Genomic DNA, 13,102 nt, shown 5'->3' with positions numbered 1-13,102 from the left:
TGGGTCGAGGTTGAACAGATGGTTTACTGAAGGATTTCTCAGATTAATATGCTGCTATGCTTTGTGAACCTGTAGAATATGGGGATGGGAGGCAGCATTTCTCAAAATTATCTGAGCATCAACTTCTTGGGTATTTTTCAGACTAAGGGTTTCCCAGAACACTCTGGGAAATGGGAAAGTCTAACTGCCTTTATTGAATGAAACAGGAAATGGGGGTCAGAATGGGGGAGGTGATCTGTCCAAGTTTGCACAACATAGCAGGTTCTGAATAGAAGGAGGAAACCAATTTTGGTTGGCTCCCTTTGGAGATATTGGCTTGGGGAAAGACGGTCACCACCCAGTCCTGATCTTTCTAGAACCAATTCTAGGACCTTTCTTTTCTCTTTGGAACATCTCATGCTCCTATAAAAGGGATTAATTGATTGATTAACCCATAGAACAGGTGTGCGCTGAGGCCCTTCTGTGTGCAAGGCATCGACTTAGGGTGTTTTGAGAGGTATAACAATGCATTATCTCTACATTAAAATTCACAGCATACACGCCTTCCCGTTGTCCAAAAATAGACACATACTCTGTCACAGTTAATTAAGCAAAATTTTTTGATTGCTTGGAAATAGAATGATGTCTCTTGAGATGACAGACCCTCTCAGTATGCCCCAGCACTAGAGTTGGAAGTACTGCCATGTTCCTCTTGTTCTTCATAGCTTGCGGAAGCACCAGTGGGGCGAGGGGCCATGCTGTATGTCCTCTTCCTCATTCATGCCTCTAAGCTGCCTGCCCCCAGTCAGGACCCCCTGCCACCTGAAAAGTTGTTCCAGCCCAGAGGTGACTCTTTAAGGAACAGCGTTGCACCATCACTCAGGATTTTCCAGAACTCTGGCTCTCCAGGGCACTTGGGCCTTGGGAGAAGCACATTCCAGTGAAGGAGGCTGGCAGGCAGGCTCCAGCTCTCCTCTGTTTTTGCAGGTGCACCCCTCCCAGTCCAGCCTCAGGATGGCACTGCCTCCCAGCCCCCTGGCTATGGAATATGTCAATGACTTTGACTTGATGAAGTTTGAGGTAAAGCGGGAACCCTCTGAGGGGCGATCTGGCCCCCCAACAGCCTCACTGGGCTCCACACCCTACAGCTCAGTGCCTCCTTCACCCACCTTCAGTGAGCCAGGCATGGTGGGGCCTACGGAGGGCCCGAGGCCAGGCCTGGAGGAGCTGTACTGGCTGGCCACGTTGCAGCAGCAGCTGGGAGCTGGGGAGGCACTGGGGCTGAGTCCTGAGGAGGCCCTGGAGCTGCTGCAGGGTCAAGGTCCAGTCCCTATGGAGGGGACCCACAGCTACTACCCAGGGAGCCCGGAGGAGACAGGGGCCCAACATGCCCAGGTGAGTGATCAGTGTGTGGGTCTGAGGGGTGGCAGGGTGAGGGAGAACAGACCAAGAAGGGAAGAATTCCTGGACAGAGTTATGGATTGGGGAAGAGACAGAGGCAGGAGAATGGAAGGGCCCTTGAAAGAAAATCAGGTAGAGAAAACTACCTTCTGCCCCCTCCCCTTTTTCCAAATGGAGAGAAATGAGTAGTTCCAACCAGGAGGAAGAGGGAGAAGGTTAGAAGAGTATCAAAAGGGGATGGCTGAGAATTAATGGGGAGCAGTTCTTTACGGGGAGGTAAATATACTCCCATCTGTGGAAACCAGGGAAAGAATTGTGTGTGGAACGGAGTTCAGACTGTGGGAACGGGAATGAGGTTGGCCTTTTCAAACATCGTGCTTCCCCAGCCCCCAATCTTCTCAGGAAGGATTGGGACTCATCCTATTAATTATAGACACAGATGGGGGTGTTGAGGGCTTTAGGATGTAATCCAAATCCTTTAAGGGTCACAGGGTTGCGGACTTTAGGACAGGGGAGAGAGGTGCATTGGCAGGCGGGGTCCGCCTCGGCGCGTGTCCACTGGACACTAAAAAGTGCCTGGAACCTAACGCTAAGCACAGCGCAGGAATGGCGCGGGTTCCAGACCTGCAACTGGCTCGCCCGACCGTGGGAGGCGGGGCCTGCGGTGCGGGGCAGACACAAAGGGGCGCGCGTTCCCCAGGGAGGAGGGGCTTGTCGGGACCTGGGGCGGGGTCTGGACTGCGGGGTGGATATGGTGGGCGGGCGAGCATCCGGTAAGGCGGGGGCCGAAGGCGGAGCTTCCCGGGGGCGGGGCAGTCCACCGGCGACTCTTGGTTGGAGCTGGGCGGGGCCCCGCGCTGACCCGCTCCCCGCCCGCTCCCTCTGCAGCTGGCGGAGCGGTTTTCCGACGCGGCGCTGGTGTCGATGTCTGTGCGGGAGCTCAACCGGCAGCTGCGGGGCTGCGGGCGCGACGAGGCCCTGCGGCTGAAGCAGAGGCGCCGCACGCTGAAGAACCGCGGTTACGCGCAGGCCTGTCGTTCCAAGCGGCTGCAGCAGCGGCGCGGGCTAGAGGCCGAGCGCGCCCGCCTGGCAGCCCAGCTGGACGCGCTGCGGGCCGAGGTGGCCCGCCTGGTCAGGGAGCGTGACCTCTACAAGGCTCGCTGTGACCGGCTGACCTCGAGCGGCCCTGGGGCCGGGGACCACGCCCATTTCTTCCTCTGAGCCGCTAGGGGCCTCGGAGTGGTGTCGTAGGAGGGTGGGGGGCACCACCCAGGAGGCCACTGTACCGTTCACTAGATGGTTACTGAGCGCCTTCTGGCGCCAGACACTCCGTGGTGTGACTATACATAAATATCCCCGAACTTCCTGGCCCCTCAGGGCATGCTCCGAGGTTAGATGCTGGTCATTTTCTGGGAGAGAAGTCTAATCACGCAGGCAGCCCAGAACACCCTCCACCTCCCGTTCCACCCCACGTGACCAGGACGCTGCGATCTGGAGGAGCCAGTGCCGGCCACTGTGTGTGAGGGGGAGGGTGGGGAGGCGTGGTTGATAGCTGGGTAACAGTGAATGGGAGGCGAGGGAGTGCTGTGACTCCCCCTCAGTTTAGATTTTAATTCAAGGTTTTCAACCTGTAGTGCATTAAGGTGGTAATTAGCAATGAAGCCATGTTTTCATTCCGAGGCTTGTAACTCCCCATTTTAGGACGACTGCATTTTCAAGATTTCAGTTACCAACAGCAAGACAGTCTAGGAACTCTATCCAAGAAGCTTTCCTCCTACCCAGCCTGGTGGCCTCCAGGGCCCAGAGCAGCAAACGCCTGAGGAACTTTGGGAGTGCTTGGTGTGGGCTGGGAGAGACCTCTGGGCAGGAGTCTGGGTACCTGGGTGCCAGTCCCAGCCTCTGTCACCTTGAGAAAACCACTTGCTTCCCTGGTTTCTGTTACCTCCCAATCCTGGGCTGGATGACTTCTAACACCTTTACAGTTTTGATATCTCCTTGGTGTGGGGCCCCAAGAGTCTCCCCAAGAAGCCCCCAGGACAACCTCACCAAAGGGACTTCCTGTCCTGCTCCTGCTTCCTGATTGCAGCCTGGTCAGTGGAGGAGCCCACACACCGGTCCTCCATTGCTCCCTCCAGGCTGCCTTGGCCTCCAGACCTGTGTAAGGTACCCTTGCTACCTCCTGCCTTGCTGAGGGCTGAGGTGAGATTTTACTCAGTATGACAAGATGCTGAAAGAATGAGGTTTTTGTGAATTAAACTTGAAGTTCAGGCAGAACTTTATACTATTGGCTAAATGTTCTTACCATTTAAGAAGTGTTCATTCTTTAGCCTTGCTCCTCGTGTGTGTGTGTGTGTGTGTGTGTGTGTGTGTGTGTGTGTTGAGCCTCAGTTCTGGAGGCCCAATGAAAATGGGGTAGAAGGGTGCGGATTGGGCCAGATGGAGCCTCCTCCTCCTACCAACACTGCACAGAAGCCCAGGAGCATCAGTGACTGGGCCAGGCCTGCCTATGGCTATCCTGAGGTCCCATAGTTGCCATGGTTACCCAGCCCTCTGGTTCATCTGCCTACAGAGAGAGTAGGTGGGGGGGGGGCGGGGGCGGGGGAGCGCTCTGGGCAGAGCAGAGGCATTGAACTGGGAGCAGCTACCTCACCAGCCACTGACATAGGTCCCCTAAGGGACATAATAAATAGGAAGAAGCAGTTGAGGGTGGGGAAGAGGCTCCCATATGTCTCTCTTCCTTTCTGCCCCCTCTATCCACCCCCTCCCCAGCTGTCTTTTCTCATCACAGTTCTTGTTCCCTCCTCCCCCTCCTCCAGCCCAGCTCGTCCCTCTTCCACTCAGGAGCCTGCAATATCTCCTCCATCTCCCCCAGGATTTCTCTTTCTTTCTCTTTCTCTCTCCTTTTCCAACACTGGCCACTGGCCACCCTCTCTGGCTCTGGCTTCTCTCTCCTGAGTGGTTCACAACACCTTTGTCTTCTCCTTCTTCGTTTCCTTCCACACATATCATTGAAGGGAGAGCCTAGGGCAGAGAGGGTCCCTCCAGGATTCGTTGTTTCTTCCCTCGCTCAGGATATCACCTGTGTTCTCACCCTCTGGAGCATCAGTCCAGACCCAAAACTGCTCTTGCACACCTTCCTTAACTGGCTGAGGCCTTGCACAGCACACACATAGGCAGAGAAGCCATCAGCAGGCACCCACCCACGTGGGTGCACAATCAGCCCACGTATCCATACACCTGGGGCTCAAGATGAGGCTCACACAGAAGTTGCACACCCGTGATTAAGAGTGTGGGCACTTCAGTCAGATGGGTCTGGGCTCAATTCCAGGCTCACCAGTTCTTTGCTGATGGGTGGATTTAAATGAAACCTCCCTTGATTTGAAGAAAAATGGGGAAAGCGATGCTAACTACCGAGTGAGCGTGAATGCACTTAAAGCACGTTGCACAAAGTTTCACACATGCCAAACAATAATGTTCACTGCTGTTGTTAATGTTATTAAGGGTACACAGCCTGGCTTTCTGAAACACGAAGGCCACACTTGTGGAGAGGTAGGGATAATGCATGAACACACACGCACATTTACACACCCAGGAAAACCAAGCTACACAGACCTCAGATGCCCCCTCTGTGTTCATAATCCACTCACAGACCTGCTGCCCTCCTTCTGTCCCCCCAACACCCCTGCTTGGCCCGCCCCACAGCTGTGTGGGGGCTGGAGTGAAGCTCCTGGGGGACTCAGCTGGGCTTCTCTAGAGACAGCTGTAAGAGGGGATCAACCTGCCCCCTTGACAACCCCTCATTACCACCCCCCATCTCTGGTAATTAACCTCCATGGTGCTGGGCCCCCTGGGGTTGGGAGGTGAGGGTAGGGGGGCTCCTCGGATCCCACTGGCACACAGCTAGGGTGAAACCGCTGAGATCCCAGGCTTTGTGGGAGCTCTGGCTCAGATTTGAAAGGTGCTGGTCCTCATTTCTTAATGGTGTGTGTGGATGGGTGGGCATTATGGACCATTCATGGGCATCTGGGGCATGATAGATAGAGACTGAGGTGTTAGGAGTGGTTCCCTTTATTAATGATCAGAAAGTCAGGATCACTGAAGAAAATCACAAGGCTGAGGGGTATGGGGCCTGGAGAGAAAGAGCAGGGCTCACCACACACTTCCAGGACCTAGGGGTCACAGCTGGTCCAAGAGGGAGAGGCACTGGTCACTTGAGTCACAAGGGTCAGGACAGGCACCTGGGACAGGGCGGGATAGTCATAAGCACTGTCCCCTACACCACCACACGAAGTCCGGATGTGCTCCACCAAGCCCCACCTTGCACCCCCCGCCGCCACCGCTTTGGGCGCCCGCCCACCCCCGGACTCACTGAGAGGCTGAGGGAGCGTTGGTCCGGTGGGAGGCAGTCACGGGCTAGGGCTGGGGGTCGGGGCCGGTGTGCAGGGCCTGGGAGCCCCGGGGCTGATGCCCTGGCTGGCGTAGTACTCCACCACCTGCCTGGGCACCTCAGCCAGGACGCACTTGGCAAGCGCAGAAGGTGCAGCCTGGGAATGGGGCGGGGACGGGTTTAGCAGGCCCGGAGGGTGGGGGCGGGGTCAGGCAAGAGGACGAGCCTGGGGGGGGGGGGGGCGGCCCGCTGGGCTCCAGAGTCCTTCGCAAGCCATCAATCCCGTGCGGGAGAGAAGGGTCTGATTTGAGGGCTTGAGGAGCTGAGGAGTCCTACGACCGGGAGGGGGCGCCGGGCACTCACATCCTTGAAGTCCCGAAAGGGCACGAACTGGACGATGTCGCGGGCCGCGGGCACCCCTCGGGGGCAGCGCAAGGGACCGTCGTCACCATCCAGTAGCCGCATGTCGGAGAAGTCGGCATTGCCCACCCCCACGATGATGATGGACATGGGCAGGCGGGAGGCGCGCACGATGGCTGCGCGGGTCTCGGCCATGTCGCTCACCACACCGTCCGTGAGCACCAGCAGCACGGAGTATTTCTGAGGGCAGAGGGCAGGCGGAGGGGAGGAAAGGTAGGCTCTGTGTGCAAGGACGCTGGCACCCACCCCAAGCCCAGGCCCTGGGCCCGGCTCCACCTGAGGACACCCAGGGGGGCAGAGCCCGGTTGCCTGCTTCGCCTCCTCACCGTGGCTTGGCCCGTGCTCTGCTCGCGCTGAGCTGGCCCGGCCACGCGGTTAATGATAGGGGCCACGTTGGTGGGGCCGTAGAGTTGAATCTGGGGTAGGCACCGGCGGTAGGAGGCGATGACACCGGAGATCTCTGTAGGCGAGGGGGTGAGGCCAGCAGAAATTAGCAGGGAGCCCTTTTGGACACACTTTAAGCAAGACGGTCCTTGCCTGTCTCAGGGCTGCCTGGCCCCCTAAGTTCCTTACTAAGCAGGAGAGTTGGCTGGTCTGATGCTAGGCCAGGGGTCTGGAGTCCCAGATGGACAAAAGCTGAGTGGTGAGATGGGCCGGGGGGGGGGGGGGGGCTGGGCCCATGAGGATGGAGCCTGTGCCCCTGCAGGAGGTTGTACAGGCTGTGCAAGCTGTATGGGGGTGGGGCAGGACTGGCGAAAATCTGCCCTCTTACCTTCACATTCAGGGTTTTCCGGGTCAAAGTTGATAGCAAAGTCATGGGACACCTGTGAGAATAAGACCAGAGCAGCTAGAAGATGGTTTTCTGCCTACTCTCCCACCAAATCCTCCCTTCCTCTCAATCCCAGCCTACCTCGAAGTTGGGGGGGATTCGAGCGCCAAAGCCAAATGCTGGAAACCGCTTATCACTGGAGAGAAGAGAAGGCTGTGGGGCCCATCCGGCAAGGCCTCCCTATCTGCCTCCCTCCTCCCTAGCCTACCTCCCTCCTACCTGTCATAGTCCTGGCAGATGCCTCCCACTGCGCGCAGGGCCTGAAGGTAGTGGTTGGGCTGGCGGGGGCTGAGGCAGTGTAGGGACTGGCTGCTCCTTGGGTCCCCATTGGAGGCGGTGAAGTCAATGGCCACCTGGTGGACGTGGGGACAGGGTCACACTGCATCCATGAGAGCTCACTGAGGGCTGGCTCAGAGGTAGGGTCTATAGGGAGGACTAAATTAAATCCAGTCAATGGGGTGCCTGGGTGGCTCAGTGGGTTAAAGCCTCTGCCTTTGGCTCAGGTCATGATCACAGGGTCCTGGGATTGAGCCCCACATCGGGCTCCCTGCTCATTAGGGAGCCTGCTTCCTCCCCTCTCTCTGCCTGCCTCTCTGCCTGCCTCTCTGCCTACTTGTGATCACTCTGTCAAATAAATAAATCAAATCTTTAAAAAAAATAAATTAAATCCAGTCAAGCTCACAGGTAGCCTCATCATGGAGTGGGGTAAGGGGTACAAAATAACAATGCTGAGGCTCATGAGAGGCCCCGGGAGGAACAGGGGGATTTGGGGCTCCTCTGGTCATTATGTGTTTAGCCCCTACCTCTTGCCTGTGACCCTCATATTTCCCAGGCCTTTACCGTGAAGCTGATCTGGCAGCCGCCCATGATGTAATCCAGGAAGGTGTGCACCTTCTCCACCTAGCAGGAGGGGAAGAGGTAAAGTAGCAGGATGGTTGTTTGAGGAGGGAGCTGGGTGGGGTTTCAGTGAGGGGGAAGGGGAGGGGAGGTTTTTGAAGTTGAAGTTCCTGGTGGGATAGGGCAAGCCTTCTCCGTTCTCAGAAGAGGAGAAACCGGTCTTTGAAACAAGGGGAGGGTTGAATCTGAGGGTCCAATGTGAGGGGGGGCACTGGGATTTACCGTGCACTGCGCCAGTACTACAGTCCCCGAGCTCTTGTAGTTCTTCTTCTTGTCCCGGTACTTGGGGTTAATACAGTCCCACTGCATCTAGACCCCACACACCCCACAAGCCCAGAGTCACAGTTCCAGCAGGTGACCCCTTCTCTCCCTTCCAGCAGAGCCTCCCAGACCAAGACCCCAAGGGCTCCCTCCTTAGACTGAGCCCAGTTACTTTCCATCATTTCCCCCATCCCATATACTAGGCTCTTCAACCCTCTCAGAATTCTCCCAGGGATCTCTGTGGCACCTCCTGCCCGGGGTTTGCTGTTCCTTCCTGCATCTCCTGGAAAGTGCTGGTGAACTCCCCGATGAAGTCATGCTTCCCGCTCGAGTCATAGTCATACACCAGGAACTGAGAAGGCGAGGAGGGTAGTAGAAAGGGTCAGGGTTGTTTTGCAGTGGTTGCTGGGGGGCAGGGCGAGGGATTGAGGGAGGCGGAGGCTAACAGTCCCTGGGCCCAGACAGACATCTTCAACTGCCCAAAGAGGGTACCTGCTGAACTTTATTCTTTGGCTCCATCTGACAGGGACTTTGGCCTTGATAAAAGGTATGCAAAGTGGGAACGTTGAGCTGTGACTGGGTCTTTACCCCACAGTGGGAAGGACTTAACACATGGGGGAGAGAGAGGGTCTTGGTACACTCAGGGGCAATGTCTCAGACAGAGGTTGGCTGCTCCCATAGGCTGCCCTTGCTTGGCAGGGACTTCACCTTGAGAGGCCGGTGGGCATCGCAGCTGCACAGGGAGTGCAGGGACAGGCGGAATGGCTCCCAGCTGGGATTCAGGTTGTTCTTCACCACCTTGAGAGGCACCGGAGAGCTGGTCACCTCCTAGCCACATCCCCCTACTCCACTCTTCCTTCCCCCTCCCCACAGCCCTAATCACCAACCTCAGTCCTCCAGACGAGCTGGTCACTCTGGTCCCCATCGGTTTTATAGATCTCCATGAAAGGGTCAGACTTGCTAAACAGATCCTGGGGATGCAGAAGAAAGGACTGGTGAGTGCGGTGAGGTCTGTAGGGGGAGGCGGCTAACACTGAGAAGGGGGAGCAGCCTTGATTTGTCTTGATTGTGGGGGAGGGGGGGCTGGGCTCTCTAACAAGGAAGATGGGGGCCCAGACTCTGGGGCTCCAACCTTGTTGTCTAGCTTGTGGGCTCTGAAGGTGAGCTGCACATAGTCATTCGTGCCGGATACCTCCTCGGCCACAATCTGCAAGGGAGAGACAAGTGGCAGGGTTTCCCTCTACCACCCAAAGGGCCACCTTATGCCCTTTCCCTTAGGTGGGGGCCAGTCCTGGACATAACATCACCATGGATGTCCATGCAGGGGCATTGAATGCCCCACCCAAGGGGGAGTACAGGTGACCTTGCCTACCGTGATGGTGGACTTGCCCGCAGTCTTCCCATTCTTCAGCAGCAATGGCTTAGTGACCTTGGTTTGTGACACGATCTGGAGATGGAAGTGGAGGAAGCCCCAGCTGTGACACCTCCCCCCTACCTTGGCCAGGAAACAAGGGACAGGGTCACATGGGTCCTTAGAGTGCTCCCAGGGACTGGACTTGGGCTAGGGTGGAACTTAATTTCCACAGCAACATGAGCCAAATGCAGACACTTAACAACTGAGCCACCTAGGTGCCCCAGTTTCCACAGCAACATGAAGAGTAGGCACTGTTTAGAGGAGGGCACCAAGAGGTTAAGTATCTTGCCCAAGGCTGTACAGCCAGGGAATGGTGGAGATGGGGTCCAAAATGATCTCACTCTGGAGCTGATTCTCTGTTATTTTGGCTTTCAGAGGTGGAAGCTGATGGGGATGGGGTGGATGGGGATGCAAACCTGGCCCAAGGTGCATTCAATAGAGCCAAGGAAGGTGTCGTTGCTGGGGCTGGTGGCTCCGTCCTCCGCGTCAAACACATGGAACTGCAGCGGCTGCTTCTCCTCAAAAAAGTACTCAAGGGCCAACACCCGGGAGAAGACGGGGCTGGAGCAGGAGCGTAGCACCTCTGTGCGCTCCACCTGCAGCGGGAGGGGTGAGGGCCCTCTGGGAACCCAGACGGCTTCTCCCTGCCCGTGACCACCCTGCTCATGCCAGCTTTTCTCCGTCTCCCGTGTCCCCAGACGCTAGCTCTTCCCTTGCTAGGTTCAACCCTGAGCTCAGGGCGCTGCCAGCCCCCTGACTAAACCATCAGTCCTTGGGGGCTCCCATAGGGTCTCTGGGAGCTGTGCCACTTCCTCTCGGCCCCTCTCAGGACCCTCTGAGACTCTGCGGACTTTGGAAGCTATAAAATGGTTTGTGTTTGTCATGATGGCACGCCTGTCTCCCGGCTCACCCCCACAACCTTGAGAAGAGGCCCCTCAGGTCCTCACACTCCCCTGTGAGGCTTTCCTTGCCCCTTCCCAGCACCCCCCTTCCCAGGCCAGGAGGTTAGTTAAGACAAGACCGGAGCCCGTTCTCACCTCCACCCACTGCTCATCAGAGTAGAGCTTGAGCAGCACGCAGGGGTGGGGCTTGGTGAGTGTGTCTCTGTCCAAGAGGCCATGGCAGGACACCCGCAGCTCCACCCGTGAGGCCCCCAGTGTCATGGCAGGGGGCTCAGGCACCCATCCCATCTCAGGGTCCGACATGTCACTGTGGGGACAGAGCAGATGGCCTGGACACTGGAAAGGAACATCTGCTAGGGGAGGGGTCTGTCTTCTGGGAACCTGGGCCCCACTCCCACCTTGTCCTGATTCCTGAGGCCCTAGGATCTCACGGATGTCCTGCTTTCTCCCCCTACTCAACCCCCAGCCCCTGCTCTCAGCTTGGCTTCCCCGGAGCTGTGAACAGGGAGGGTGGAGGACTTGAGCCTCCTGCCTTGTGTCTCTGTCACCCCTGCTGGCCTACTATGTATGGATGGGGCTGGAGAGGGCTGGGGGTGTGTGTGGGGTTCCTGGCAGTCTTGGTTCCTGGGCCATCGATTGATCCATGCTTTCTGCTACCTAAGCACCTTCTGCTATTTCCCGACCGATGTTGAAGCCAGCACTGCACTCAGTCTTGGCACGAGGGAGCTGAACTGGGGCAAGGGGGTGGGGAAATGGGTGGTGGAGCCCCTGCAAGCCTGAAGGGGGTGGGCCTCAGGAACGGAGTCTGCAGTGGGCAGGAGGGGGCAGGTCGTAAGATGCCCAGCAGCGCTGTCCCTCTCCGCCTACCCCCACTTACCTTCTGGGTGGCTTATGGCAAGGGAGGGGTGGTGGGCTTGGGCACTTAGAGGCAGAGCCCTGCCCCTGCTGAACGCTCCTCCAGGTTCCTGGCAGGGGCTCCCACTATGACAACTCTCGCTTCCCTCCCCACCTCCCCTGTTCTCACACTTCTTGGCAGCACTGGCACTGTCTCTTAGCGACAGGATTTTTGGGGAGCCACAGCCCCCTCCATGCTGCCCGTGGGATGCACGCATGCCACCCTCCCCCAGCAGTGGTACCAAGCCTCGGGCAGCAGCAGGCAGGGGTATGCTGGCCCGAGTTCACGGCCGGTCAGTTCATCTATCTGTGTCTGTCCACATCACAGGGTGAGGCTGTCTGCTCCCGTGTCGTGCTTCCCCCAAGCGAGTGCGCGTTGGTGTGTCTGAATGCCCCCACCCTGTGTGTCTGTCCTTTAGCTGTGTGTCTGTATCCAGAAGGGTGTGCCAGTTCCTGTACCTCCTTCAGAACTGGGACCCTTCTCTGGCTGGGTCCCCCCCCACCGCCCGCCCACCCATAACGCGTACCTTTCTGGAAATGTGAGGGAGGGTCTGGGTGGGTGGGTGGGGAGCTCTGCCTTCCAGCCACAAGTCTCCCAATTCTCACAGGGTCCCTGAGTTGGGCAGGGGCATGTGGTGGTGAGGGGATCGGGCAGGACTGGAGACCTCTCTGGGGGCTGGGGAAGACGTTGTTATGGAGACTGGGCCAGGCTGGGCCAGGCTGGGGCTGAGCTAGGGAGGAAGGGTAGGCTCACCTGGGCTCTAGTCGGGGGGCTCCTCTCTCCGGCTCTCTGGCCCTGGCCCTGACTCCCTTGCTGCTCCAGCCGCTGGCGCCGGCTCCGGCTCCGGCTCTGCTGCTATTTATGGGGCCTGGATGGGGAGGGATGGGGGGGCCGCAGCACCAGCTCCCCCCGCATAGACCGGTTGGGAGGGAGAAGAGGGGAGGGGCAGGGCCATTGCCTGGGAGGGAACCACAGAACCGGGGGAGGAGGGCGGGTTGGGGGTGGCTCAGAGGCAGGACCCCCACAGACACAGTGACACACATCTTCCCTTTCACACCACACCCACACCCTTGCACACACTGTGGCAGGGCGTACACACACACATTCACACCAGGAGATGATGGAGACACAGGCACCCACGAGTCATGGGCTCACACGTATCCTGACACACACAGGCGGCAGCACATAAACTCTCGGTGACACCACGCCAATTACAGCCCTATGGGTACACATACGGAAACACACCCGGTCGCACAGCGCTCTCCACATCACGCCTGTTGGGGATATTCACAGTAACACATCAAGGAACACGGGGCTATACTTGTCACACACACATACACTCATTCACACCAACCCAAATACAACAGGATGGAGATCTTCAACGTGCTCCTTCAAAACCAGCCCATACCACGCTAAATCTCACAGCTTTGAAAAGGAGGTCCTGTTCCCTAGATGCTTCTCAACAGGGACACGCAAAGGAATGGACGCAATTGCTTAAGGGCACACTGTCTCCCATCCTGAAGCAGGGGCTGCCAGGAGGTAGATGTGCTGAAGGGCTGATTCCTGAGGCATCTTCTCAGTGCCCCTGACTCACCGCGGCGCCCCCCTTCCCACAACCTCTGTGGTCACATCCTTGTGGGAGGGGCCATGTCACACACAGATCTTGAGGTAACAAGATGTTAGTCCAGCCCCAGTGAGACCAGGGAAAGAGAAAGAT

At 57.6% G+C, this 13,102-nt stretch overlaps 2 protein-coding genes across 2 annotated transcripts; one reads left to right on the top strand and one right to left on the bottom strand.

Annotated features, from left to right (window-relative positions):
• Nucleotides 1-993: 993 nt before the first annotated feature.
• NRL (neural retina leucine zipper) lies at nt 994-3,615 on the top strand. The gene is made up of 2 exons (XM_059179682.1): nt 994-1,374; nt 2,269-3,615. The coding sequence occupies exons 1-2, from the start codon at nt 994-996 to the stop codon at nt 2,599-2,601; spliced, it is 714 nt and encodes a 237-aa protein (XP_059035665.1). The 3' UTR covers nt 2,602-3,615.
• A 1,757-nt stretch (nt 3,616-5,372) lies between these two features.
• On the bottom strand, nt 5,373-12,247 carry CPNE6 (copine 6). Its single transcript, XM_059181704.1, has 17 exons — nt 12,139-12,247; nt 10,626-10,797; nt 10,005-10,184; nt 9,547-9,621; nt 9,307-9,381; nt 9,062-9,145; nt 8,883-8,972; nt 8,422-8,526; nt 8,136-8,222; nt 7,857-7,916; nt 7,236-7,369; nt 7,098-7,152; nt 6,960-7,011; nt 6,514-6,647; nt 6,131-6,367; nt 5,750-5,924; nt 5,373-5,618 (listed from the first exon to the last, which is right to left on the bottom strand). Exons 2-16 carry the CDS (start codon nt 10,791-10,793, stop codon nt 5,787-5,789), a joined length of 1,674 nt encoding a protein of 557 aa, XP_059037687.1. The 5' UTR covers nt 10,794-10,797; nt 12,139-12,247; the 3' UTR covers nt 5,373-5,618; nt 5,750-5,786.
• Nucleotides 12,248-13,102: the final 855 nt, after the last annotated feature.

This window comes from Mustela lutreola, chromosome 7, assembly GCF_030435805.1.
Source record: "Mustela lutreola isolate mMusLut2 chromosome 7, mMusLut2.pri, whole genome shotgun sequence".
Lineage (NCBI taxonomy): Eukaryota > Metazoa > Chordata > Mammalia > Carnivora > Mustelidae > Mustela > Mustela lutreola.
This window is presented reverse-complemented; position numbering and strand designations above follow the sequence as displayed.

Excerpts from the sequence above, each read along its gene's own strand:
- NRL (XM_059179682.1), top strand. The coding sequence starts at position 994 with ATGGCACTGCCTCCCAGCCCCCTGGCTATGGAATATGTCAATGACTTT. Across the intron at positions 1,375-2,268 it reads CAGGGGCCCAACATGCCCAG|CTGGCGGAGCGGTTTTCCGA; the intron begins GTGAGTGATCAG and ends CTCCCTCTGCAG.
- CPNE6 (XM_059181704.1), bottom strand. The coding sequence starts at position 10,793 with ATGTCGGACCCTGAGATGGGATGGGTGCCTGAGCCCCCTGCCATGACA. Across the intron at positions 6,368-6,513 it reads AGAGCACGGGCCAAGCCACG|AAATACTCCGTGCTGCTGGT; the intron begins GTGAGGAGGCGA and ends CTCTGCCCTCAG. Across the intron at positions 5,925-6,130 it reads CCTTTCGGGACTTCAAGGAT|GCTGCACCTTCTGCGCTTGC; the intron begins GTGAGTGCCCGG and ends CCCCATTCCCAG.